This window comes from Herpailurus yagouaroundi, unplaced genomic scaffold, assembly GCF_014898765.1.
Source record: "Herpailurus yagouaroundi ecotype Mexico unplaced genomic scaffold, PumYag 205, whole genome shotgun sequence".
Taxonomy (NCBI): Eukaryota; Metazoa; Chordata; class Mammalia; order Carnivora; family Felidae; genus Herpailurus; species Herpailurus yagouaroundi.
In genome coordinates, this window is record NW_024412436.1 from 13,145,708 (window position 1) to 13,173,289 (window position 27,582).

Below are 27,582 nucleotides of genomic sequence, written 5' to 3' on the forward strand. Positions count from 1 at the left end.
GCGCCAGCCGCGGCCGCACGGTTGGGCGGTTCAGAAGTCCCAGGTTCTATTTCAGGTTCTATGCCCGGCCGTGCCCCCCCCACCGCGCCCCCCTGCCCGGCTGCGAATCTAACCAGAGAGGCCAGCTTTCTTGGGGCATTTGATTTTTTTCCTTTAGACCTGAAGGGCCGGTGTCGCACGCGGCATGTGATCCAGTTGGGTGTTCAGAGCAACCCCCGTCTCCCCGTGTAATCTTTCCTCCGGTCTTCGAGGCGGGGCCGGGGCCGTCCACGCACAGATGGAGAAGCTGCGAGGAAAGGGTGACAAGTCTGTCCACGCTCACGTGGCCAGTTGAGTAGACTCCTTAAGACCAGTAGAGGTCCTGAGGCCATCCTCGCATTCGGCCCTCTTTAAGTCCAGGGGTGGGACCCACATGCTGTCAGCGGCTGGGCTGGTGACAGTGTAGGAACAGGGCCTGGTGACCGGAAGGGAAGCCCCGTCTCCAGGGAAGTTGCTCAGCTCCAGCCCGTGGATGGACGCCACGCGGGAGCGTGGGCCAGGTTATTTCAAAGACAGCTGGAGATCTGGAGTTTTGTGTGAAATGCCCTGATTTGTAAATGTCGGCCGCTGGTTTAGAAAAAGAAACCATTCTGACAAAGAAAATCAAGTCAGCTGGCCACTGGCTGGAGTGTGTGTGCGTTGAATTATCTGGTCGCTTGTCATGAAGTGGCCCTCCTCTGGGCCTGATTTAGCGTCGAGGGGGACCTTTACCGGACTTTGCTGGGAGGGGGAAGGAGAGAGCCTACTTCGGGGCAGAGAAGAGGAAACTCTGAGAAGCTGCCGGTCGGGTCACGACCTGGGGGCCAAGCGCTGTGTGAGTCCGTCGGCCGCCTGCGTTCCGGGGCAAATACGCTCCCATCTCCCTCCATCAGCCTGGAATCTGGGGGTCCCTGGAGGTTTATCGCCTTGCTTCCTTTTCGAAAAATTGAAACGACAGCGGCTTGAAGATGTTTCCTTCGGGGGCGCCTGGGTGGCTCAGTCGGTTAAGCGTCCGACTTCGGCTCAGGTCACGATCTCGCGGTTCGTGGGTTCGAGCCCCGCGTCGGGCTCTGTGCTGACAGCTCGGAGCCTGGAGCCCGCTCCCGATTCTGTGTCTCCTTCTCTGTCTGCCCCTCCCCCGCTTGTGCTCTGTCTTTCTCTATTAAAAATAAAGAAACGTAAAAAAAAAAAAAAAAAGAAAAAGAAAATGTTTTCTTCAGTTGGGTTTTTCTTTGGTGACTTCACTCGGAGACAGATGTGCCCTAATAATAGCATTGAAAGTTAAGGGGAATAAATCCGCCAGCTGTTTCTGTTCCCGAGAAGTGATGTCAGAAAGTTCCTACATGTGGGCCGTCCCCAGAGGCCTCAGAGGGGCCGAGCCTGCGAGGGGGCTGCGGCCGCTGTGAGATCCCGGATCCCTCTCTGCGGGACCGCGTCCTCGGGGCTGTCTCTCGGTGACTTCCTCCAGGACACATGTACTGCCCGCCTCGAGGAGGCATGTGGACGGTCATCGCCTCTTCCCTGTGCCCGGAGGCAGGCTGGAGCGTGGGGAGACCCCGCCGGCCTGGAGCAGCCCCGACCTCTCAGTGTCTCTCTAGTTCCTTCCGTCCAGGGTCCAAGCCCTTGGCGGGGAGGACTTCCCGAGGTCATTAAGCCCGGTCCTCAGCCTCTGCCATTTTTCAGATAACCCGCTCATGTCTCTTACTAGTGTTTTGTTTCCCTTCACTCAGTGGGAAGGAGGCGAACGGAGTCGGAGAGAACAAGCAGGCAGGCCGTGCAGGCGACAGGGGACTTTTGTGGGGCTCAGGCTTCGGGGCAGAGGGCGGTGTGTCTCAGGTGGACAGAAAGCCCGGCTGCCGTATGGAGATGCGTGTCCGTTGGCCGGCTTCTCGGTGATTCTGAGGGAGCAGACGGGCGGGGCTGGGTGGAGCCCCTGTGCGCCCCGTCTAAGGAAGGACTGCCGGTGCTGCTTTGTCGAAGCCCACCCCGCCTGGAGCCATTCCGGGAGCCTCTGGAAGGGGTCTCCGGATGAACGGAGTGTGAACTCATTGTAGCCTAAAGTGAAAAGTGAAGCCAACAGGTGTGGTGTCTCTGCTTGCGGTGGGTGGGGACGCCCTCTCCCTCCCCCACCCCGACAGATGCCAGGGGTACGTGGAGGTGCGGCTCCCACGCCTGTCCTCTGATGGGGAGTCCCTTCGCCCCCGTTCGCTCCCCTGGGAGGCGAGGCAAGCCTGCCTCCTGGCCTAGAGGCTCGTGAGCTGTGGGAAAGTGCTAAGTAAGCACTCAGGGCCCAGTTGACAGAGATGCTTGGGGGAAGCTCGATGAGTCAATCTGTTTATGAAAATCACACGTTACCGAGGAGGCAGACGTCAGGATGACCCGGGGGACAGCTGCCGAGTCTGGCTCCTACTTGGGGGACCACGGGTGTGTCTTCTTAGCGGCCCGTTTCCTGTGCCCCCGGCCGTCTGCACGTGAGCAGAGACGGGCTCTGTCCCGGGCGGCTCTGGTCGGGACAGGGAGGCCGGGTGACTCACGGGCGAAACCCAGAGCCGGGCATCGGCAGCCTCTCGGGGGCAGGGCTGTGGCGCTTCTTTGGAAACGAGCTCGGGGTTTCTGACCGTCTCTGCCCTCTGCTCGGTGCCAGCTAGCCAGGGGCGAGCCCGAGGAATCTGTCAGAAGTCCGAATTGCACCAACGTATCTTGCTGGGAAATAATTTTCTAAATATAGCTCCGTGGTCGATACTGCTTGTAAGTTCTCATGCGGGTATGCAAGGCTCTTCCTGAAAAGTTTCCTTGTTGGAAATTCCTTACGTGGGAGTTCCCAAAAATCTGGCTTTGGAGTTCGCCCAGAGCAACCCCCTTGGCCAGTGTCTTAAGAGCTCTTTCTGGGTTCTCAGAAGCCACTTAGGAGGCGGGGCTGTGTCCGTGGACGTTCTTGGCCTGGAGAAGTAAACTTTCAGCAAGCTAGAGGTCGAGGAAGTCTTTGCCGTGTGCAGTCGTGTCCTTAAGCTTCCTGATTTATAACCAACCCCGAGACTCTCCATCCCGGGCTATCTTGGGAGAAATACACGGGGCGGGGGGGAGGGGGGTGTGAAAACTCTAACACGGAAGTGTGTTTGGGTAGCAGGGCTGTGCTCTGCCGTGACGTTTTAGATCCTTCAGCCGTTTTGCAGAAAACTGCCCTCCGTTTTCCTGGCGGTGTCAATGTCACGGCCCTGCGTGGGACCAAGGTGTGCGGCCCGGCCCGGCCCCGTCACCTGGTCGAGCCTCCGGGAACGGCTTCTTTCAGACCGTAGGTCCCCAGGGGAGGACGGGACGGGGGTGGAAGGGAGGTCGTGCGGGCAGCTGGTGACACAGGCCGGTGGCTCGAGTGCCAGGCTGCCTCTGCCTCTCACCTGCTGTCTCTCGCGCTTGAACGCGGCTCCGGGGCCTTCTGGATTTCCAGAAAGACTCTATAAGGGGAGCCCAGGCTCCACCGGGGTTCATTTCATGGCGAGGAATGGGACCCTTGTGGGGACACGCTTCCTGACGGCTGTGGGCTTCACCCCCTGCACTTGCCTCAGTGGGAGGAGGGATCCCAAGGCCAGCGCCCCGGGGATAGAGGAGGGGGCCCCCAGACCCTGCGGCTCACATCTGCTGAGCCCACGCAGGCGGCACCTCTGCCATTGTTTCACCCCCCAAAGAGGCACCCCCTTCGGGGCTCAGAGCAAGACAGGACCCCTAGGAGGTATGCAGGGTTCACCGCACTGGATGCTTCTGTCTGCCAGCAGGCGCTGCGGGAAGGGGATTCAGTCCCTGCCGGGTAGGCGGTGGGTGGCATTCACCTTGTGCAAGTAAGGTGGGGCTCGGACAGGCTGCTGACTTGACTACACCGCCAGCCAGGATCGAAACCCGCTGCTATCTGGCCGTGAGCTTATTTGCCACAGATGACAACGGGGCAGCCCAGCAGAGTGACGAAGCGTCTGCACCCCTGGAGCCAAACGGCCCGGGCTCGAATCCTGCCTTTGCCACTTACCGGCTATCGAACCTTGGGCCGGCGATCCAGTCTTCTGTGCCTCTGTGTCCCCATCTGCCACGCGCGACAGTGAGAGCCCCCGCAGGGTAGGCTGAGACACTCGTGCGGCACCTACGTGACACGTAGTACTTAGCCAAGCACCGTGTCTGGCTCTAGTCGTCCATACGGGTTAGGTGCTTCTGTGACTGGCACGGCCCACGGGCTGTCGGCGTCACAACACTGCCTGCGCGGCCTCGCCCTTAGTGTCCGGGAGCTGAGAAGGAGGGGTCCAGCACCTCCGGCCCCCTCCCCCAAGCTAGGGGAGCAGGTGTGTGGGGCGGGGCTGGCCCCCTGAGGAACTGGCCAGGGTGGGGGGGCGCTGGGGGCACCGAGTGGCCCCAGCCCTTTGGCACCCGTGTCCGCTGACCAGTGAGGACCTTCAGTAAATTTCCACCCTCTGTAACTCGGCTTTGTTTGTTTTTTGTTTGGTTTTGTTTTGTTTTGTTGCATCTTACCAAAGTGAAAATAAGATCTCTGGGGAAGGGTGGGAAGGGACCCGGTGTGCGTTGCAGGGGTGGACCCCCCCGCCCACCACCCCCTCCAGCCGGGCAGAGCCCCGGGTGCCCTTTCCCAGAGGAAGAGCCGGGACCTTCTGTCCCGTGAGCTTTGTCCACTGGGAAGTCAGCTGCTGGAGACTGCCCTCCCCCAGCCCCAGCTCTTCCCACCTCCGGCCTCTCCGCGGTTTCCTCCTATTGTTGATTCCAGCCTGCAGGGCACAGCCTGGAGGCCCCCTGGCTCCTGGAAGGAGAGGCACTGGGCCTCTGCCTGTACCAGCTTTTTCCCCTCCCTCCCTCCCTCCCTCTCTGTGCCCCTCTTTCTGGCTTTCCTTGTCCTCCCCCTCCCTCCCTCCTCCCCCCACCCCTCTGTGTTTCCTCCAGCCTTCCATTATTTTTAGTTCTTAAGAGGATGGAACCCAGGAGGGAGGAAGAAGGAGGAGCCAAGTTGGGGACCTTCTAGACCAGAGACGGAGCTTTGTGGGGCCCCGCCTGGTAGGGAGGGTTGGGAACATCTCCATGAGTGAAGGCTCCCTCCGTTCCTGGGGAGCCAAACAAAGGCTGATTTGGCAAGACTGTGGGTCCACGGATGGCAGCTCCTGTGAAGCTAGGAATTGGGGCGGGGGGAGGTCTGGAGTATGCAGGACTAGGAGAGCTTTTCTTTGCTCGGTTGACCAATCTGAGGGGGGGCGGCCGCCAAGCCCTCGCGCGTGTGTGTGTCAAAGACCCCTGGGGCCAGCCAGGCTGTCAACTGTCCAGGAACCACAGTGGGTGGTTAGTGGGTGTAGAGAACCAGGCAGACTGAGCAGGAAGTTCCTGCGAATATGCCACCCCCCCCTCCCCCCCCCCCCCGCCTCCCTGGAGAGGTCTCTGGAGAAGTCCAGGCCCCGGCAGGTGAGTCCACAGAGGCGTGAGGCAGCTTGGGTGGATTTCGTCGTGCAGGAGGAGGGATGTGGCAGGGCCCGAGCCCTTGCTGTGTGCGGGGCCTGGGACGGCCGGTGGGCGGTCCTCCACTGCGTGTGCGGCTGGGGGGCCCACGGCGGTGCCGGGAGGAGCTCACCCTTCGTGGGCAGACGCCGCACGGTACACACAGTCAGGAAGCACTCGCACCTTCCCCTGCCTCGCGGAGGGCCCCGGAACGGGGCGCGTGGCTGGATTGGTGTCGAGACCCCTCGGAGCAGAAGGGCCGGCTCGCGGGTCCCAGCTTCGGAGGCAGATAGGATGCAGATCAGCGGGAGGGAGGAGGGGGGCACTGCAGGCAAGGGCGCCTGCACCTGTGTGAGCAGGGACCTGGGGCGCAGCAGCCCTCTTCGGAGAGAGAGGACGGAGCGCCAAGCCCAGGACCCCGGGCAGTGCCCGCCTCTCGCACCCGCAGTGGCCAAGAGGCTGGAGAGGAAGGCCCATCCTTGCCGCACTGGCCTAGCCCAGCCGTTGATCCAGAGTGGGGCTCCCTCCGTCGCTGGGCTCTCCAAAGGACAGGTGCGGGGCGATGCAGGGGACCCGTGCCCAGCCCTGACCTCTGTGGAAAGTGTTCTGAACCCCCCACCCCCTCCAGCTTTGGGGCCGTCACGCGGGGGAGGCGGGAATGACAGAAAACCTTCCTCGGGTCTTTCTTGAAACGTTTCTGCATTTGGTTTTCAGGGGACCGTTCTTGTTTGTTAAAGCGGGGGGAGGACAGTTAGTCTCCAAAGCCAGGCTCCTGTTCTTAGCCGCAGCCACCTGCCCTGCCAAGTCCTCGGGCTTAATTTTTCCGATCCTCGGGGGCTCGGTTTTGAAAGGCCTTCCCTCACCTCCCCACCCGCGCCCCCCCCTGCCCCCTCCACCTCCAAGCTCACAGCTCACTGTTGGCAGGGGCGGGTTTCGATTTTGGCCCCAGCCAGGTTTCTAACCGGGGTTGCAGGAGGGAACCGCCGGGCCTGAGGGTGGGGGGGGGAGCCCTACCTGCCTGGGCTTGCCTAGCTGGCCCCACGGGAGCGCTCTGCCATGGGGAACACAATGAACAAAGCTGGCCGGCCCGGGCCTCAGAGAAGCGCAGGCTTTCCCCCAGCGCCGGAGACAGAACCATCACCGGGGAAACCCTTGCTGCTGGTTTAGACCGAAAGAAGAAGGAAGAAAAAAAGCGTTTTTTCCAAACATGGACAAGTCAAGGAGTCGCGTTCAGACTTTTGCAAGATGGGAACAAAGGCGCTGACGCGGCGCGGGCCATCCACGGGCCGGGACCTTTTCCATCGACTTGCAGGGCTTTGTTAAGGGTGTGTTGGGGAGGCAGTGCTGGGAACAGACTTGGAAGGAGGCAGGGCAGGCCTCTACTGAGGCCTCCCCCATCTGAAAGGTCACTCTTTGGACAAAGCCCTTGCTGTTGGCCTGAGGCTGTTTTTTAACTGGGGGCGAGGCCGGTCGCCCCAGCACGGGGAGAGAGGATGGGGTGGGGGTGGGGGGGCCTAGTTACCCTGTTGGCTGAAATACGACAACATCCTCGGAGTTAAATGGTGTGAACCAGGAAGCTGTGTGACCTCGGGCAAGTGACTTAACCTCTCCGAACGCATGTCCTCATTCGCAGAAGCAGCGTCGTGCGTGAGGGTGACGTGAGGTGTTACTGATATGCCCGGCAACACGCCAGACGTGTGACGGGCGATGTCTTCGCCCGTCTCCCCCGCTAGCCAGTCACCGCCCCTCACCAGCGCGCACACACGCTCGTGCGTACGCGCACGGGAGCAGCGGGGCCCAGGCTCCCAGCGTGCTTCCGAGGGTCGCGGGGTCCAGAGAAAACTCCCCTTTTCTGATGTCTTCGAGATTTGCCCTCGTCTCTTTCAGACTTAAAAGAAAAAAAAGGAGACTTGTGATTCTCTGCAAAGACCAGGTCGCCAAGGGTCAGACTATTTCGATAAAAAGGGACGTGCCGGAGGGAAAAGCGGAAAATTGGGGGAAAAGTTAGGTGGGGAGAAGTTAAGGAAAGGATGTAAAATCCCCTTTATAAAATGAAACCTGCTCCGTAATCTCTTTGCCCCCCAAAATAGCCGTGTTCCGCGGTGCCTGGCAGATGGGGTTATTTGGGAAACTTTTCTCTCTTGGGCAGCTTTACGGATTCTCTGAACCCGAAAATGGTGCCAGTGCCTGGCCTGGCCTGGCCTGGCCCGGCCGGCTCGGACTCTCCCCGCATCTGGGGCCTCGGGAGGTGCCGCGCGGGCTCCCACCGCGTGAGCACCCACGGGGAGGCTTTGCAAGCGGCTGACCACACAATGAGCTCATCTGCTTGCCCCTTAGCCACGATCTGATCCTCTGGAAGTGCCCAGATGGATCCTTGCCAGGCTCCCGTGCGTTGGAGGTGAAAACCGTTTCAACTAAAAAGGGGGGGAAAAAAAAAAAGACACAGAGGTCAAAGCAAACTGAACACCTAAGGTTCGCCTGCCCCGTGACCGTGTACGGAGCCCCTGTATATATGTATTCTTTCCTCCGCAGTCCTCCCCCACGAACTTATGGGCTGGGCCGGGCATGTGCGATGTTCTCGAGCCCAGTTTACAGATGCGAACGCTGACCGACAGGTGCAAAGGCTTGCTCGCAGCTGCAGCCGAGAGGAGGTAGACCAAGGGGTCCCCCTGCCTCCCAAACATGATCGCGCTCTGTTTCATCGTGCTGCCTTCCGGAAGCGAAATGCAGCATGAAGGCCAGCCTTTCCAGCCCGGGCCTGGCGACGTCGAGGGAAGGGAGGCTGGAGGAAGGGGCTGGCCGCGCTGGGGTAAACACGGGGCCGTGAGTAGCTGTCTTCAGGAGGCCTGCTTCTCCAGACGGTCCAGGCAGTGCCGTGGCCGATGGGAGTGGGGGGGGGGGGGGGGTGCAGGGCCCCCGAAGAGCCCGTACCTGTCCAGAAACCTCAGCTTGTGCCAGGAGGCTCCCAGTGGGTCCCAATGGGCAGATGCAGCCTCCCTCGCATGCCTCTTGGCTTTGGTCTCCCTCTTCCTGAACCGCTGGGGCTGTGCTCAGCCTGCAGGCCTGGAGGGCCGTGGTGGCCTCTCGGGGACCCCCTGCAAGGGAGTGCGCGGTGGGGCCAGGTCCTGGGGGCCCGGCTCTCAGGGGGCTCACGCTTGCCCGGGTAGGAGCTGGCGTGCAGGTGTATTGTGCCCAGAGCATTCTAGAAACACCCGGGGGGGAAGGGGGCAGCTGAAGCAGAGGAAAGGCTTCCAGGGAAAGGGGCACCGGGCTGCGCAGGGTTAGCGAAGCCCTCTGCAGCCGTTCTGGGGAGAGATCCCTGACGGCAGAGACAGGCACCTGGCAGGTGTCTCAGGGTGGGTGCGGGGGGGTGTGTGGGGCCAGGCTCACGGGCCTGGGACACCGTGTTTGGTGAGCGGCCGCGCGGCCGCCTGTGGATGGGGGTGGGGGGCACCAGGCGGCTAAACGTCCCATAGTGCGTGAGGCAGCCCTGGAACCAGAGGGGTCTCTGTCCCCGGCATCACTACCCTTTATTGGCTGCGAGGGGCAGGCGGTGGCTGGAAAGAAGGCAGGAGGCAGACCCCAGAGGGCCCTGAGGGCTGAGCCGAGGAGAGAGAGTGCCGGCCCTGGGCAGCTCCTGCAGGGGCGGGGACTGGGCACTAGGCTCTGACACCCCCCTGGGGGTCTAGTGTCCTCTCCATGTGCAAGAAGGAGGCCACCAGGGAAGACAGAGCAAGTCCAGACCCAAGGAACAGGCAGAAGGTGAACGAGGGGAGGGCTGACTCGTGACCATCCTCCCCTCTTCCCTGCGCCGTTCCCTCTCCCTCTCCCCCTCCTCCTCCCCCTCCCCCTCCTCCCCGCACCACTCTCCTTGTCTGTTTATGGAAAACTGAGGTGATCCTAGTCATTAGCCCTTTCAGTCGTTGGAGGCGGGGTTTCCCTGCAACAGACGTGGGGTGTCTGGGGGACCCAGCCGGAGGATGGCGTTTTCCCAGGAGCCACAAGCATCACGGGGAGGCTTGGGGTCTGGTTTAGAAAAACACACAGATGGGGGCCTGGGGGGCTCAGTCAGTTGAGCGTCAGACTTCAGCTCAGGTCACGGTCTCACGGTTCGGGAGTTCGAGCCCCGCGTCGGGCTCTGTGCTGACAGCTCGGAGCCTGGAGCCTGCTTGGGATTCTGTCTCCTCTCTCTGCGCCTGCCCTGCTTATTCTCTCTCTCTCTCAAAAATAAATAAAACCTTTAAGACACACATACACACATACACACACACACACACACACACACACACACACACAGAATCGGACACCCCCCGGGCCCCCTCCCTGGGGCTCAGCCTGGGCCCTGCAGCCCGCTGGCCAGTGAATACTTTCCGCCCGGGCTCTCGGGGGCTCTGGTATCTCTGAGCCCAAGATGAGAGATGCGGCCAGGAACCACAGGCCGGAGCCGTGCGCTCCGAGGTTCCGGGCGTTGAGTGAAGGCGTCCGCCCCACACGGGTCCTGGCCCCAGCGTCGCTTCTGCTGTGAGGCCGGGCACCTCTAGACTGAAGAGGCAAAGGGGAGCCGGAAGGTGCTGTGTCCCGAGCCTCCGGTCCCTGCTGGCAGGTTCGGGAGCGTCACTGGCTGGCCAAGGCCGGAGAAGCCCAGTCTCGTCCCACCGAGATTCTTCTGTCCCCTCGAGGAGGGTCGGGGCTTGTGGCCAGGTGGTGTTCTCCCCCTACAGCCCTGCCCACATTCTCTCCGCTCCTGTCAGGTCGGGGGGGGGGGGGGGGCGGCTGCCTGGAGCGGTTTCCAAACATCCGGCCTCTCCAGGCCGCTCACCTGTCCCGTCCTGCTGGCTTCTGGTCCTTTCCTTCCCCTTGACGTGCTCCCGAGAACATCCCAAGTGCACGACTCCAGCCATGGGCAGATCTGCCTGCTGGGAGAGGCCTGTGTGATCCCATAGTTGCCCCTGCCCAGCCCCAAGGTGGGACCTTTCGGGGTTTTGGTGGCCGGCCTCGGAGCGTCTCCCAAGGGCTCAGGACCCTGCTGCTAAAGGGGCATTCAGGAGACTCCCCAGAGCAGGCTGCCAGCCCCACTGCCCAAGGGACCCGCCTCGAAGAAACCTCCTTGTTGGCCTTCCCAGCCCGTCTGCCGTTACCTGGCGCGGCGTCCTCAGGGCCGGCGGAGACCATGGGTCAGGGCCCTCGCCCGGCGTCAGGCGCAGCCGCTGTAGGATTGGGCCCCGGTCCCCGGGGGTGAGCCGGGACCTGCCAGCGCCTGTGGGCGGGAGCGGAGAATGGGGATAACTGGGGGCAGCGACCACCCCGGGTGTCCTGGGAGGCGAGGAAGGAACGCATCTCCGGGAGCCGCGACCACACCGAGTGGGTCTGACCAGCCCCGGGCTCGGTGGTCTTTACTCCTTAGTAACCACGGCGACGCCTGCGCTTAGCTCCAGACGGGCTGCTCCCCGGGGTAACTTCAGAGACCCCCCTTCCCTGAACGCAGAGCTGAGACCCTCCCCCACGTACCCCAATCGCTGAATGGCTTTACCTCCTGGGATCGGGGCGGGGGGGGGTGGGGGACCAAGGGTTGCTGTCATCCTACAGGCAAGATAATAAGGCCACCGGGAGGGTCAGGAGCCTGTCCAGGATCAGTCAGGGAGGAGGGGCTGGAGCCAGGACTCCGGCCCAGGCCGACCCGCCTTTTCCCCCACTGCGTATGCTGCCCTGCCCCGGGCCTCCTGGCCTCACCTGCTCACCCTCGTCCCCCACCGCCTCCAGCTGCCCTTCCCAGCAGGCCTGGACCCAGCCGTTCCAGACGCAGGCCGGGGCTCTGTCACACAGGCCCCTGGCTGTGACAGTCTTCCCTCTGCCCCCACCCTGCCTCTGCCGGGCGCAGCCAACACGAAGGCCTTCCTTCCCAGCATTCCCCCGTCTTTGCACGCCCCTCCCTGGCCGAGGGACCGCCGCGTCTGCAGACACAGTGTGAGGTCACACACCGCAGCCGGGTGACAGCTCTAGTCTTCCTCCGAGGGGCTTTGCAGTTGAGATGCTAGTCCCCGGGCCCCTGAGGGTCCAGCAGTCAGTGCAAGGAGCCCGGTGGCCCAGCTGTCCCTCCCTCACGAGGCAGAGGAGGAAACTGAGGCCCAAGAGGGGCGTGTAGAAGGGGAGCGTGGCTTTATTGTTCTCTGACGGGGCAGTGGCCCGGGATGGGGTCACGTGCACCTGCCAGACCCTCGTCCCTGCCCGCCCCCCCCCAAGCTCTGCTGGCGGGACGTGGCTGGCAAGTGGTGGCCTGCTGTGCACGTTTCCTCTGGACCCACCTTGACGTCTCCCCACTCCCCCCTCCCGGCTCATCTCGTGCAGTGAGGTTTTCCCGTTGTGCCTCCCCCTGCATTGTTTGTGCGCCCTTCTGGGGGCTTAGATAAGAAACTCCTCGGCCTTCCTTAGCCTTCTTTGGTGATCTCCATCGGAAGGATCTAGAAAAACAACCTTGCCAGCAGAGGCCCGGCCCTCCCGTCACGTGGGCTGGCGAGGGCTGGCCTCGTGCGAGAATAGACCAGGTCTCGGTGGCGGGGTGAGGGTTTCTGGCACCGGAGGAGGATTGCCAGGTTCCAGCAGATGCTTCTCCTTAAACAGATTTTCACTTGAGAGCTGGGTGACAGCGGCGGCTGATGTGACCTTGGTTTCACCTTGGGCACCCGCAGCCTCCGCAGCGACGCGGCCGTGGGGCAGGGAGCGAGCCCCCCGGGTCTTCGGGGTCCCCGGTCGAAGCGGGCCCCTCCTCACGCCCCCCCTCCCACACAGCTTCTAGCCCCTTCTCCCGGAGCCGAGCCTCGTGGCTTTGCTCTGTGTTTTGCCAGCCAGGGACCCGCCTTCTCAGGAACCGGTGGTGGTCCCCTGGCTCTGACTTGCAGCTCGGGTTCTCGGGCCTGTGTGCTTCTGCAGAAACGTTGACTGCGGGGGGAGGAGGGGATTTTTGTAAAGCAGTGGTGTGGGTGAAGGTTCCAGAACCGTCTCCGTCGCTCGTGTCCCTGAGGCTCGGGCTCTCCCCGCCGACGGGACGGGGACTGTCCTGTGTGCCTGTTGGGACGATAAAGTCGGGTGTGAAATAAGTGTCCGTTCTCCTTTCTGCCAGGGCGCCCTCCTGCACACACACACACACACACACACACACACACACACACTCTCCTTACTTGAGAAACACCCTCAGAAGGAGAAGTACCTTGAAGAGGAGGGAACTGCCCACTCACCCCTGTGTGCACCCGAGCCGCGGGGTGGAGGGTGCTGTCCCCGGGGAACTCCCTGCAAGGTCTCTCTTCAAACCGCCCGCAGGCAAGAAGGGCCTCTGTGCAGCAACGTCTGCAGACACGGTGTGAGGTGACATACCGCAGCCGGGTGACAGCTCTAGTCTTCCTCCGAGGGGCTTTGCAGTTGGGATGCGTGTCCCCGGACCCCTGAGGGTCCAGCAGTCAGTGCATGGAGCCCGGTGGCCCAGCTGTCCCTCCCTCACGAGGCAGAGGAGGAAACTGAGGCCCGAGAGGGGCGTGTAGAAGAGGAGCGTGCGTTTATTGTTCCCTGACGGGGCAGTGGCCCGGGATGGGGTCACGTTCACCTGCCAGACCCTCGTCCCCCCGAAGGTCCCCTTGCATCTGGGCGCTTTGTCGAGCTCTCGCTGGCCGTCTGCTGCGTAGATGACGGAGGTGACGTCCTTGGAGCCCTGTGGGCTTGACACTTGTCATCCTGGGGCCACAGGCAGCGAGTCCGCTGGCTTTGGATTTGTCCTAACCAGAAAGCAGTAGTTCCCTTTTTTAAAACGTGTATTTATTTATGTGGGGGGTGGGGAGAAAATCGGGCATGTGAGTGGGGGAGGGGTGGAGAGACAGGAAGAGAGAGAATCTCAAGCAGGCTCCGCCCTGTCAGCGCGGAGCCCGACCCGGGGCTCGATCCCACGAACCGCGAGATCGTGATCTGAGCCGAAACCAAGAGTCGGACGCTCAACCGACTGAGCCGCCCGGGCGCCCCTGTGGTTTCCTTGCTAACGGAGAGTTTTCTCATTCGCTTGTTTCTAGAGCAAATCATGGCGGAAAATAAAAAACATGGTGCACTGGTCTCCCTTCGTCATGTCCTTCAAGAAGAAATACCCCTGGATCCAGCTGGCAGGACACGCAGGTAGCTGCAGGCCCTCGCGGAAGTTCCCCCGGGACCCTCTGCTCTCCAGGGAGGGCCTGGCCCCCGATGCTCCTGGAGGTGGAAGCATCTGGAACGGGCGGAGACAGTGGCGTGCTCCCCGGATGCGGCCCGAGCACTGCCCTGAGAACACGGGAGGACCGCACCCCCTCCGGAGCCTGTCCCGTCCCCAGACGCACACGCAGCCCCCCTTCCTCGTCTCTGTCTCTTTCGGTGTCTCCGTCTCCCCCTTCTGTCTCTCTCCCGCTTCACCTCAGCAAAATACGCGAAATCATCATCTTCCAGCTCGCCCACCATCTGCCATCTTGGACAAAGAGGCAAGGCTCAGCGTGCCATTGGGCGTCCACTGTATCCCCACGTTGCCGTGGTCTTGGGGGTCACGGCATTCGTGGAGATGTGGGGGGTCTGCCCCGACGGAGCTTGTAGGAGGTGGAAGGTGCAGGCAGATCACCCCACAAGCGAAGGACAGTGTAGAGTCCTGGGTGCAGGCGGCCAGGGCGCCCGTCGCCCGCGGGGGACGAGGGGACATCTGTAGCCAGAGCCTGGGCGCTGGCTGGTCCACGTGCGGGGGCCCCTTGGTGTGCCTCATCCCCTGGGAGGTTTCCGTGGCTGCCCCGGACTTGACCTTCACGGCCACGGACCAGCCCAGGGTCCGACACCTCTTTTATATCCCCCGCACTTGGGCCCAAGGCACTTGGGTAGACACTCTTCCTAAATAAATACGTCCCCGATGGCGTGACTCAGGGTCACGTCGCGGGTGGCCTGTGCCGGGCCTCGGACCCCCGCTTCTCAGCCAGCGTCCCTGCCCTGGGACTGAACCTGTCCCATCAGAGCTTCTGCCCTGAGACCGGAGGCACCGTCACTGCCCGAGGACTGGACCGATGAGGGGGTGGGGGGCGGTGACAGTGACACAGGAAGAGGAGTGGCTGGGTGTCGCGTGTGTGTGAACCCTGCAGTGAGCGCTGGTGCCCCTCCATCTGCAGAAGAAGAGCCTGGGGTCTGGGAAGCTGGGGACCCAGCCCGGTTTGCAGCCAGGACTTGCCTCCACTCCCCTTACAGGGCTCGGTCCACGAGTGGGGACCCGGGGGCACCTTCAGCCCCAACGCTTATTGGGCGAGCGGCCCCGGGAGACCTACCGCGGGGGCTGGCGGGCAGGTGGGGGGAGGTGAGAGCGGGGAGGGTCTCGGACACGGACCCAGGGTCTCCCCCGACCTTGCTCTGCAGGGAGTTTCAAGGCGGCTGCCAACGGCAGGATCCTGAAGAAGCACTGTGAGTCGGAGCAGCGCTGCCTCGACCGGCTGATGGCCGATGTGCTGAAGCCCTTTGTCCCCGCCTACCACGGCGACGTGGTGAAAGACGGCGAGCGCTACAACCAGATGGACGACCTACTGGCCGCCTTCGACTCGCCCTGCGTGATGGACTGCAAGATGGGCGTCAGGTGAGCTGGGCCTGGGGTGCGGCAGGGCAGGCTTGCGGCGTGGGTGACGCCATCCCGCAGAGGGGACGGGACCCCGGCTTTGCCCCTCACGGCCTCCCCGCTTTTCCAGAGCCAGTAGCTGTGGGGCCGGAAGAGGGGCTCCGTGCTGAGCCTCCCTGGGAGGGGTGGGGGCAGAGAGAACTGCCTTTCTGGGCGGGTGGGATTGCCGGGCAGCAAGGTGGTGGCCGCGTGGGGAGACTGGGGTAGAGGGTCTTAGCGCCCCCCCCCACGCCCCCACCCGTGGGAAGGGGGAGCTGGTCAGTGGCATATGTTGGGGTGCCCGCGAAGGTTCGCCCCTGCCCTACGAGTGCGGTGGAGGGGGAGCCCGGGAGCTGCTTTCACGGGGGACGGGTCGGGGTGCTCCAGGGGGCCCGGAGAGGGCACAGACGCCGGAAGGGGGTGCTCGGGCCTGTGCACGGACTCGGATCCGACCCCTGGCGCCTGCCCCGGGAGATAAGCCCGAGCTTGGAGAGGACTCGGAGGGAAGGAGACCGGCAGCGTGGCCAGGAGGAGACCGGGTGATGCGCAGAGCCGAGGGGACCCGAGACCCCTCCGCCCGCAGCTCTGGGCCCTGCTTTGGCGGCGTGGTTTTCTCCTGCCTCTCGGCCTTGGGCCGCTCCGTCCCAAGGAGTCGCCGAGCGGCTCCCTCTCTCCTGCTGCGCTCGTGAAGTCCTCCCGGGCTGTTGGCCACGTGGTATTGGGGTGCCGTGCTCCCCTCGGGGGGGAAGCCCCCCAGGCTGCACAGCCAGACGCCCGGCTCGTCCCTCCGCCCGACCGGGCTCCAGGGAGCGGCTCAGAGCTGGGGCCTCAGAGCTTTGGATGGGTTTTATTCTTGCGAGAATGGGAAAGAAGTGTGTGTGTGTGTGTGTGTGTGTGTGTGTGTGTGTATGCGCACACGTGTGCAAGACAGACAGGGGAGAAGAGGGCCCGACAGCCCCCTTCCTTCCCTCCTCACTCCTGGGACTGTGTCCTCAAGTCAGACTCTGCAGGCCGTGTTCGCCGCGAGGCCCCCAGGCAGGGACCGGAAATGGGGAAGTACAGGCCCTTCTATTTGCTCTCTCGCTGTCCTTGACCTCCCTCCCCCGCACCCTTCCTCCCTCCCTCCGCTCCAGCCCACAGGGAGGAAACAGAATGTCCCTCCAGCCACCGCTTGGCCGCTGCCCTTCCCCAGAGTCTTATTTCTGTCCCCGGAAGGCCCTCCCCGGTGCACCAGGATGGGCCCTCTCAAGGGAAGACACAGAAGTATTCCGATTAGCGTTCACTCAGACCGTGGCCCAAAAAAGCACGCGCTGCCGGAGGGATGTGTGGAAAGTCCGTCCCACGAGGCTGCCCCGTGTAGCTGTCTGTTCCCTGGGAGGCTTGTGGGGACTGGCGCCCCCTGGGCCCTGCCTGTGTCTTCACCTTCTGTCCCACTGCGCCCCGGAGTGACCGGCGAGGCTGGGACAGCGTTAGCTCACTTGGGAGCGGGGCCTCGAGGCGGAGGCTGTGGGGTGAGAGCGAGGTCTGTGTGGAGGGGAGGGGAGGGGAGGTCTCCCCAGAACTGGTCCTGCCCCAGCTTCTCCTCCGCTTCACAATGCAAGGGACGGGCCCTCCTCCGCTCCTCACCGCCACCGGGAGACACGGGTCCTGCGTGGTCCGGTCCGAGCAGGGGGACATCAAACACAGAGGTGCGGGGACTCGGACTCAGCCGGGCCCCGGGTCCGTGCCAGGCTTCCAGCTGCAGAGCATGCCCCGAGGGGGCTCCGTGGGGCCCCGGGTCCATGCTGCGTCGCTCCAGAATCCTTAACCCCAGACAGAACCCATCCCAAGACCAGCAGTCCATGGCCACGCCCGGTGCTTGCCAGAGGGAGGAGGCCGGAGCCCAGGGCCACCACCGTCACTGAGTCCCAGGCATGAGGGGTTGAGACCCGTCACGGGGAAGCAGTAGACGGGCTGACCAGCCAAGCCAGCTTCGGCCACAAGCTGGGGGGAGGGGTGGGGGCGCTCAGGAAAAGGTGACGTGGGCACCTGTAGTGTCCTAAATCGGGGGCATCGGGGGCGTCGGGGACGGCGGTTCCACGTGGATGTATGCTCATGTTCCAGGGACTTTTCTTAGATTCTCCCCCGTAAGCCTGTGTGCTGTGTGTCACACGAGTCTTCCTGATGTCGGGGCTGGGGGTGGAGACAAGGACCGTCCCCAGCTTTGGTGCGCGAGCTGTGGGCGCCCACAGGCTTGCCGCCTACCCACCCTTCGCCCTGAGTGGCCGTCCCCCCACCCCCGTCCCCCGCAGAGGCCTCTGCTCCCCCATCCCGCTGTCGGACGGAGGCGGGGAGCCCGGCCAGGCCAGCACTGGGGAGCTCAGGCCCCGCCGTGTCGCCGCTGACCGGTGCCCCGGGCGGAGGGTGAGCGACCCCACCCAGACTGGCTGCGGGGGGCCCTTCCTGGAAAAAGCCCCAGGCCTGCTTCCTGTTTAAGGAGCTACTGAAAGCTCTGCGGAAGTGTGGCCGCCCACCCGCCCCGCAGGCCTCCACAGTGGGCCCCGGAGCACGTGGGGCGGCCAGCCCACCCCCCGGCCACGTGGCACGCACACATAGCCGCACCCGGGCCGGCCCGACACGACTCCACGCAAAAGCATCCTGCCCCTCGGCCTCTGCCTTGAAGCTCCTGCCATCCCTGACCTGGCTCGGCGGGCACCGTGGTGTGTGCGCGTGTGCGTGGGAGGGTGTGTGCAAGACTGTGTGCATGCATGAGTGTGCGCGCACGTGTGCGTGGGGGGTGAGTGTGTGCATGGGGGTGTGCGTGGGGGTGTGGGTGCACGTGTGCGTTAATGACTGCGCACGTGCATGTGTGCATGAGTATGTATGCATGTGTGCGTGGGGTATGCATGGCTGTGCGCGCGCACATGCGTGGGTGTGTGCATGGCTGCACGTGTGCATGGAGGGTGTGTGTGGCTGTGTGCGCATGCACGTGCATGGGTGTGCATGGCTGTGTGTGCGTGTGGGGGTGTGCAAGTGTGCATGTGTGGGGGTGTACATGGCTGTGTGTGCATGTGGGGGGGGTGCATGGGTGTGTGTGCGTGTGGGGTGTGTGTGCATGAGTGTGTGCATGGGGTGGGTGTGGGTGTACATGTGCACGGGGTGTGCACGTGTGCGTGCATGGCTCGCACACACTGCGTACGTGCATGAGTGTGCACGCGTGTGCATGAGTGCACAGTGTGGGTGTGAATGTGTGTGCGTAGCAGTGTGCATGGCTGTGTGCATGCACGTGCACATGTGGGGGTGTACATGGCTGTGTGTGCATGTTGTGTGGGGGGGTGCATGGAAGTGCGTGCGTGTGGGGTGTATGTGCATGAGTGTGTGCGTGGGGTGTGCATGGGTGTGTGGGTGTACGTGTGCATGGGGTATGAACGTGTGCGTGCATGGTTTGCGTGCACTGCGCATGTGCATGAGTGTGCGTGCGTGTGCATGAGTGCATGTTGTGGGTGTGAATAATTGTGCTTAGGGGTGTGCATGGCTGTGTGCACACACGTGCGTGGGTGTGTGCACGTGTGGGTATGTGGGTGTACATGGCTGTGTGTGCACGCATTTGTGTGGGGGTGTGCACGTGGGGGTGTGGGTGTACATGGCTGTGTGCACACGTGCGTCTGTGTGTGCACGTGTGTGGGGGGGTGTGCGTGTGTGCACACGTGCATGGGGGTGTGTGTGCGTGTGTGTGGGTGTGTGCATGGCTGTGTGCGTGCACGTGTGCGTGGGAGGTGCGCACGCCCATGGAGGAGGTGTGCACTGGTACAGGTGAGGGCTGCGGGAGGTTCTAAATGACCAGGCCCATATTCACAACCCTTGTCGTTTCCTTATATTTGACACGGTGGTTTGTGAAAACTCGGCCTCTGAAGGCGTCACGAGTTGACGCGCAGTCTGTCCTGGGTCCCCAAGCAGCAGGTGTGAGGGGAGGGTGGGGCCGGGCCGCCCTCACGGCCACCACCCACGATGGGCCAGCGCAGAAATCTTCCTTCCACTACAGCTCTGTCCTGTGATTTGTTTCAGGAACAGTCCGGGGCAGCGGTGGAGCCCGGGGTCAGGGAAGAAGAGGGGGGTTCACTGGGGAGCAGGGGTGCGTCTGCAACGTGCAGGATGCCCGTGTGTGTGGCAGCGGTGACGCCCCATCTCTGTTTGGCGATGGGGGTGGGGGAGGCATCGCGGGCCAGGGATCCAGCCCCGGGCTGCGGAAGTCCCGTCCCGCCCCTGCTCCGGTTTCCGGGGGACCCCTGCCAGTTCGATGGCGGGACAGTGAGCGATTTCCACTGGCTGTGCCTTCTCGGGCCTTCGGGCTGGGGGGGTAGGTGTGAGGAGGCACGGGCCGGGCGGGGCAGGCCGTGTGGCCCCCCTCGGGCTTCCCCCCCACCCCAGGCACAGGCTTCCGTCTCCGCTGCCGTGGCCCCTTCCGAGGCCACCTTCTGGCTCGGCCTTAGTGCTTGGTGTTGGCACGAGGTCACCCCATGTGCAGGGCCGCCCCCCGTTCTCCCGGTCGGGAGCCGGCCCCGGCCTGAGCAGAGCACGTGCACATCCCGCGTAAGCGGCCTGCGGCCCTCATCACCGCCCCCCTTCCCACGCAGGACCTACCTGGAGGAGGAGCTCACCAAGGCCCGGAAGAAGCCCAGCCTCCGGAAGGACATGTACCAGAAGATGATCGAGGTGGACCCCGAGGCCCCGACCGAGGAGGAGAAAGCCCAGCGGGCTGTGACCAAGCCTCGGTACATGCAGTGGAGGGAGACCATCAGTTCCACCGCCACCCTCGGCTTCAGGATCGAGGGCATCAAGGTGAGGCCCGCCAGGTGCCTGGGGAAGGAAGGGACAGAGGCTCCCATACCCGCCCCGGGGGTGGCGGTGGCCCGCAGGGCCTTCCGAGGCCACGAGCCTCCTTCCTCACAGGCCCAGCGTGTTTGGGGAAATCCGCCTGCTCCTCATTCAGGGCCGGGGCCCCGGAGCAGGGTGGCTTCTAGCCGGCCCCAGGGTCAGCCCTCTGCCGAGGACCCTACGCTTAATCCTGACCGTGCCCAGCCCTGACCGGGAGCCCACCTAGGAGCCCATGTGCCAGTGCAGGGGCCGCTCACTCTGCCCGTGGCCTGAGAGCTGGGGATGGGCCACGAGATGCGGGGGCGGGGACGTGCCGGCTGCGGTGCCCCTCCCTCTGCCCGGGCAGCCGGACCAAACGCCCCTCCTCCGCGTCCCCGAGTGTCCCCGCCCTGGATATGATGAGCAGGTGCGGGCTCGCACTTCACCCCGGGGAGCGGCCTGCGAGGTGCCGGCCGGCCGGCCGGGCAGACAGCGGTCCCTGCGGCCTTGCTGGGTTTCTGTCCTCTGCCTGCTCCGGGCCGTCACCGAACAGCCCTAGCGTCTGGGTTTGAGCAGAGGGTGGCGCTCCGGGCATCCGCCCCTCCCCAGCACTGCTTTGTGAGCTCTGGGCTGAGAAAGCCATGTGTCCCTCCCCTGTCATCTGAAACCAGTTTTTCTTCCTTTTTTGCATCCAGCCCTCATACGGGTTGCAAGTTTCATGCTTCCCTCTCATAATGCTCGTTTTCCTTCATGTCTCCAAACAGTCCGCTTTCCCCTTACCTCTCTCTCTCAGGCTGGGTGCCCTAGCCTCCGTTCGTTGTCCGGCTGCGGGAACAGCCAGCAGCCCGTCTCCCCTCCCCTGCTCTGGGCAAATGCCCCGCGACGAGCCCCTGTGGGCAAGGCCCCCCCTCCGCCCCAGGGTCCGGCCTCATCTTCAAGAGGCAGCCACATTGCGTTACCTCGTCTCCGGCCTGGTGATGCACAGACCTAAGTCTGGGGGCTCCTCGTGGAGCCCTGCTTCCTCACCCTTTGTCCTTAACTAAGAACAGATCTCGGGGCGCCTGGGTGGCTCAGTCGGTTAAGCATCTGACTTCAGCTCAGGTCATGATCTCACGGTCCGTGAGTTCGAGCCCCGCGTCGGGCTCTGGGCTGACAGCTCAGAGCCTGGAGCCTGCTTCGGATTCTTTGCCTCCCTCTCTCTGCCTCTCCCCAACTCATGCTCTCTCTCTTGAAAATAAATAAAACTTGAAAAAAAAATTTAAAAAAAAAGAACAGATGTCCTCCTGGGGGAGCTAAGCTCCATGTGCTTTCCGGGAACAGCCTGGAACAGACACAGCGCCAGGCTAAGAAGATGAGTAGTCTCTTGCACCAGGCGGGCCGGGGAGCAGAGATGGGCAGGCAGTGACATCTTGGCTATGTTCAGGGAACATACGGTAAAAGATCTTAAGCTACAAAAGGAACCTCATTGAACTTGCGGCGGGAGCACCTCTCTTCTGTCTGGCGAGGGAGGTCGCCCCCAGATGGCAGGGACCCATGGGGCACTCATGGGGCTTCCCAGGGCCAGGCCCGAGGGAAGCTGAGACATATGTGTCTCCTCCAGCCCCTGCTGCCCGCAGCCCCCTCCTCCAGTCCTGGCCCGCACCCCCCAGGCCTTCCCTGACCGCCTTCCTCTGCCTGGCACACTGAGGCCACCCTCCTTGTTCTCAGTCGGGGCTCAGGACAGGCTCCACGGTGCCCCCCGACTACACCCTGTGCCTGGCGGTGCAGACGCGGGTCTCCTCGGACTGCCCGCGGGCACCGTGGTGCCTCCGCTGCCCCCGAGAGCTGCTGGCGGGCGGGGTCCGTGCCTGACCCCTCCGGGGCGCGTATCGTTCTCAGAAAGAAGACGGCTCCGTGAACCGAGACTTCAAGAAGACCAAAACGAGGGAGCAGGTCACCGAGGCCTTCAGAGAGTTCACTAAAGGAAACCGCAACATCCTGGTGAGTCAGGGCGCCCCCCGGAAGGGGCCGGCCGCGCAGGGACACCTGTGCCCTGCAGACATTCTTGTCCGGCCCGGGACCACGCTGGGCCACGCTGCCCGCACAGAAAACGCCGGCCCCAAAAGATGAGGCGGGAGTTGGTGGCCAGCCTCCAACTGGGTATGTGGGGACACTCGGTGGGCTGGCCCTCCCTCTCCCTGGCCGCCTGCCTCTCCGCACTGAGGACGGTTCCCTCGGTGGATTTCTGTAGCCTCGCTGCCCGTCGAGAATGGTGTGCTCATCAGATCCGCAGGCAGCCCTCTGGGGTGGGTAGGCTCTTGGTGCCACTTTCCAGGTGAGACACTGAGGGGTCAAGGACACAGCAGGGACAGAGCCGGCCCTCACACGCAGGTCCCCGCGCTCCCCGAGGCCTCCGGGGCCTCTCTCCCAGGCCCTGAGGCCTCCTGAGGGAAGTGCCTGGGGCAGGGGTCGGAGCCTCTCCGAGCCCGGGGCTGTGAGTGTCACAAGTTGGTGACAAAGTGACTTCACATTTGCCACTGCAACGGTAGACAGGCTGGACAGACCCCTGACCTGTGGGATCAGGACCTTGAGGGCCCCCCCACCCCCAGGCGGAGGTAGGGTGTGCTGAGCCTCTAGGTCCCTAGGGAAAGGCACCCTGGGACAGACCCAGGGGCCCTGGGGACATGGGTCCTGGAGCCCCCGGGAAAGGCGCCTTGCGAACAGCCTCCCGGGGTGTGGAGCAGGGAAGGGTGGACCCGGACCGCCTTTACTCTGGGCAGACTCCTCGCTGGCCCTGAGTCTCCCTCCCTCCTTTTCAGGCTGGGCTGGGCTTCCCTTAGCCCCCGGCAAGGAGGCTTTGGTCATGGGGCGCGCACCCGAGTTCTCCACAGCCCGAGCCCTCTGCTTTCCGGTCACCTGCTCCTTAGCCGGGCCCGCCACGGAGTTCGCACACCCGTGCCTGCACAGGCCTGTTCGAGGTGCTGAGCCCCAGGCCGCCGTGTTGCCGCGGGATGGTGTCGAGCGACCCCGGGGCCCCTGGGGACGGCAGGCACCCCCAGAGCCGGCACAGCTCACCCCTGGTCCGCGGAGAGGCCTCTGGAGAGATGCTGGCGGCTCCCCCACTTACTCTGCCCGTCGCAAGGTCAGGGGCACGGAGGTGTGTGTTCCGGAGGCCACCGTGGCAACGGGCCCGCTCCGCTGCTATCCTCGCACTTGCGCCGGCGTCCCAGAACCCCCGCCACCCTCGGGGGGAGCCCCGAGGGGCTGCCCTCCGGTGCCTCCCGCTCTCGAAGGAGGGCAGGTGCGCACAGCCCCATCTGGGCCTCTCCACTCCTTCGTGTCGAGAGGAGGAGGTTGGAATACATGCCCAGGGTGTAGCCTCCCTTCCGCTCTGACACCTGAAGAGTCTGGGCCACACGGGGCTTAAAGGCCACCTCGCCCCCCACGTGTTTACAGCTCTGGCCTTTTTCTGTTCCCAGATCGCCTACCGGGACCGGCTGAAGGACATTCGGGCCACCCTGGAAGTTTCTCCCTTCTTCAAATGCCACGAGGTACATACTGGGCTTTTGTCCTCTTGGGCAGAGAGCCACGCTCTGTGTGGTCAGCCGTGACCCTCGGGCCTGCTGGCCTCCCACGCCGGTAGACCTGCCTGTTCTGGAAGCCGGAGCGGCGTTTTTAGGATGGTGCAGCTGGGGGCAGACCCCTCCGATCAGGTCCCCCGCCCCCTGCAAGCCTGAAGCTCTGTCCCGAAGGCAGCCCCTCTCAAGGTCTTGTGTGGAGGGAGCCTCAGCCCGAGCCCTGCCCACAGAGAGGACTGGGGGTCCAGCGCGAGGAACAGGAGACAGGTGGTCCCGGGGCTCCGGGCAGAGGGAGTGCCCCGAAAGGGAGGTGGGCCAGGCCCTGCTAAACCTGACAGCATGTTTGTGCGGGTGACCTGGCTGGCCCTTCCTCCAGGCAGGCAGCCCAGCTTGCCCTTGGATTTTCTCCCCGACTTGCCCCTCGGCCCAGGGGCACCTGTCCCACCACACGTGGTGGCTCTGACCCCAGGACCGCCTGTGAGGAGGGACTGGGGTGCCCAGAGGGCAGACTGGGTGGTCTCTGCCCTGAGCAGTGGCGCCCAGGTTTCTCAGGACGTTCTTTCCTCGGTCACCTCCGTGGGGCCCAGGGTGTGTTCTCAACTTGATAAAAGGTCTTGGTGCAGCCTGCTGGAGCCTCCCTTCCCCCCCCAGCCTCCTTGCTCCAGAGGACGGGGCTGTGATCCTGCAGGCCGAGCCCGGAAGGGCCGGGGGCCTCGAGCCCCAGGACCTGCCGCACCGGGCGGAAGGACCCCATCACCCCCGTCAGCGCCCAGGCTTTGCTGTTATTTCTGGAAAATTGGTTTTGCCATACTCTTTCTGGAGTCTCGCTCAAGAAGCTTCAGGCCTAGAAAGAGGCCAGATTAGCTGGGGCTTCTGGTATTTTCCGTCCGGGCAGAGGGAGCCCCTGTGTGGGCTCCGTGTTTCCCAGGGGTAATTTCCAGGGTCTTTCCTGTCCTGCCCGGGATGTCTGCCCAGGGTCCTGCTGCTGGAACGAGGCCGGTCTGGGCCTCGCTGCCCCCCCCACCCTGGGGTGCCGTGTGCGCATTTGGGGAGGTCCTTTCCTCTGCCCCACGGGTACAGTGTGGGCTCCTGGACAGGAGAAGTCAGGGTGGAGTGTGGTGGGGGGGAGGGGGGGAAGGGTGGAGGGAGAGGCCCTGAGGTTCAGCCGTGGCCGGAACTAGAGGACAGTCAGTGCGCAGCCGCAGCTGGCGGCCGGGGGCGGGAAGGTCAAGCCTCCCTCCCCGAAGGCAGTTGCTGCCCTGGTGGCCGGTGTCCTCTGTCCCCTGGGTGGCCACCCTGGGACGGGCCTACCCCACCCCCCACCCCCCGGCAGTCCCCCTCCTCAGTTGCCCCCTCCCCTTCAGGTCATCGGCAGCTCTCTTCTCTTCATCCACGACCAGAAGGAGCAGGCCAAGGTGTGGATGATCGACTTTGGGAAAACCACGCCCCTGCCCGAGGGCCAGACCCTGCAGCACAACGTCCCCTGGCAGGAGGGGAACCGGGAGGACGGCTACCTCTCGGGCCTGAACAACCTCATCGACATCCTGACGGAGATGTGCCAGGCCGCCCCGCTGGCCTGAGGGCCGGCCCGCCTCGCCCCCCCCACCTCCTCCCTGCCGCCCCCTTCCTGTCTCCTTCTGAATTTCCCCTTGGTGCCGCCCCAGAGCCGGCCCTCCCGAACTGCACTATGGGACACTCTGTAAGAGACCAGGTGGAGATCGGAGAGGAGAGGAGAGGAGAGGAGAGGAGAGAGAGGAGAGGAGAGGAGAGCTTGCCGGGCTCCCACTTCTCTTTATAAACAGGATCTGTTGGCAGAAGAGGAGTTGGGGGGGGGGGGGAGCCAGGCTCAGGTGGCAGGGAGGTCCCCAACGCAGGAGCCGGCCCCAGCCTTCCAGTGGGGGCGTGCTGCCCCCTGGTGGCCGCCACCGAGCTCAGCCTGTCTTGGCCCCATCCTTCCGGCCTGGAGCATCTCCGGGTTGGGGCACAAAGCCACTGGCAAGTGCACGTTGGCCACGAGTAAAGCATCTCCGCCTAGCGGCCCAGGGGCTCCCACAGACGTGTGGTGGCCTGCTAAAGCAGGGACCCCACCCAGCTGGCAGGGAGACCCTCCAGCTGGGGGCCGGACCCAGGAGCCAGGAGAATGCTGGAGTCCACTGGCTGTGCTCTCTGACCTCGACCTTCCCGGGAGGGGGCAGGCGGGAGCCCCCCTCTTCCATCTGATTATCACCCAGGAATTCAGAGGGACGCTCTGCAAACCTGACCTTGGGGGAGGCCCCGCCCCCACCCCCACCCCCAGAACCACCTGTGCCTCCGGCTGCCAACCTTGTTGGGACCAGGTCCGCGGCACTGGGTGGGGCGGCTCGGGGCACAGCCGGCCCCCAGAGGAAGATCGGTTGTCTCACGTCCCTTCACCCCCACCCCCCACATCCCTGGGCTTGTTTCACGAGGTCAAGTCCCCAGCACGTTCGGGGGGCAGCGCTGGGCAGGGAAGAAGCAGATTTCTGGCCTTCCTGGCCTCACTTTTCTCCCCTGAAGCAACTCTTCCAGCCCAAAGGGCTTGGACCCACATTCCCCGGATGCGGTGTGGGCAGCTCCCAGGGCGGGTGGTGGGTGCCGGGTGTGAGGAGGGGTGCTCCCGGCAGGGGGAAGAGTCCTGGGGCCTCTAAGTTGCTCGAAGATGACTGGGGAACCAAGTAGGCCATGTTCTCATTTTAAAGCCAGGCAAGTCTATATTATGGGGAAGAATGTGAAACCAGCATGACTTTTTAAGAACAAACCTCTCAGCTCCGTGGCCCTTTGGGGCTGTTAGAGGCGCACGGGTGCCCAGAGCCGAGCTCTGACGGGGTAGCGATCTGCAGACAGCCGGGTCGGGGACATGGTGGAGGTCCGTGTACCCCGGAGCGTGAGCCCAGGGGGGCCGATCCAAGAGGCAGGGTTTCCGGGGCTCCCCCCTCCCGTCCCCCCCATCGCCCCGGGGACTCTGGGAGACCTCCGACCCCAGCACGTGACCTCATCATTTCCCCTTTCGTGCTGGGTGAGTGACGGTGGGGGCGGAGGGTGGGACGCAGGAGGCTATCTGAGTACAGATTTTAGAAAAGGAAATCAGTCTGAAACTTCCTGGCTCTGGTTCAGAACAGTGGGGAGCTTGTGTGGGGGGCTCTCGCCAAAGGTCACACCCCGTCCCGGCCGAGCGCGAGAGACCTCGTGACAGCATGTGACCCTGTAAAGGCGGGAGCACCAAAGCCAGTGCTGGGTGGCTCAGGAGGGACCGGGGCATCAGCAGTCCGCGGGGAGGGACCCCCCCCGATTCCGCCGCCGTGGGTGGACCACAGGTCACCCTCACTCCATCGATGAAGGAAATTTGCTAAAGCAAATGAACGCTCTGAACAAAAAAGTGCAGGGGACCAGTTTGCTCTCCTAAGAGAACACATTTTCCAAGCACTTTAAACAGGCACCCGTTGTCTGCAGACAGCGTGCTAAAAAAAAAAGGCAAAGCGACGTGTTTATTAGAGGAGGTCCGTGGGGCCTCTTCCTGGTGACCGGTTGCTTGGGGCGATATTCTGTCCGCGAAGGTGGTATAAAGTGTCATTTTTTTCTTAGGGGTTGGGGGGGGTTGTATTTACTCGCTAGCTCTCCTCTCCCGCACCTGCTCTCGCAACCTTCCCTCCCCTCTTCCCTGTCCCCCCCCACCCCCCATCCTGGAGGGCTAGGTGGATCCCGAACCAGAACCCTTCTGAGGGACTCCTCGGGCTGCAGGTGCCAGGACGGCGGGACAAACCACGTCCTTTCCCACCCCGTCCTTGCTGGGCCCCCCGGGGGGGGGGAGGGGGGGGTTCCTCGGTGGTCAGCGTGCTTAGCGTTTAAGGAAAGTTTCTCAACTGCTTGCCCGAAGACTTGCCTTTAGCGCCATGTAAGAAGTTTTTAAGTTATATTTATTTTTTCTGGTTTTTTAATTGCACAAAACACTAAGACTGGGAGGCTGGGGATTCTGTGTGTCCTTAAAAGCTGTGCCTTCTTTCTGAATTCCCTTTCCCACTTGGCGGAAGGAGCCTGGACACAGCCCTGCGCCCCCTC

At 63.6% G+C, this 27,582-nt stretch overlaps 1 protein-coding gene across 1 annotated transcript in view; it reads left to right on the forward strand.

Annotated features, from left to right (window-relative positions):
* Positions 1–26,985, forward strand: part of ITPKB (inositol-trisphosphate 3-kinase B) — a gene marked incomplete at its 5' end in the record, with an annotated part of 86,942 nt that extends 59,957 nt beyond the window's left edge. The window contains 6 exons of the mRNA XM_040451656.1: positions 13,545–13,644; positions 14,887–15,100; positions 19,732–19,936; positions 21,830–21,931; positions 23,410–23,481; positions 24,873–26,985. Of these exons, the coding sequence (XP_040307590.1) occupies positions 13,545–13,644; positions 14,887–15,100; positions 19,732–19,936; positions 21,830–21,931; positions 23,410–23,481; positions 24,873–25,088 (909 nt within the window). The remainder of the gene's footprint in view (positions 1–13,544; positions 13,645–14,886; positions 15,101–19,731; positions 19,937–21,829; positions 21,932–23,409; positions 23,482–24,872) is intronic.
* Positions 26,986–27,582: the final 597 nt, after the last annotated feature.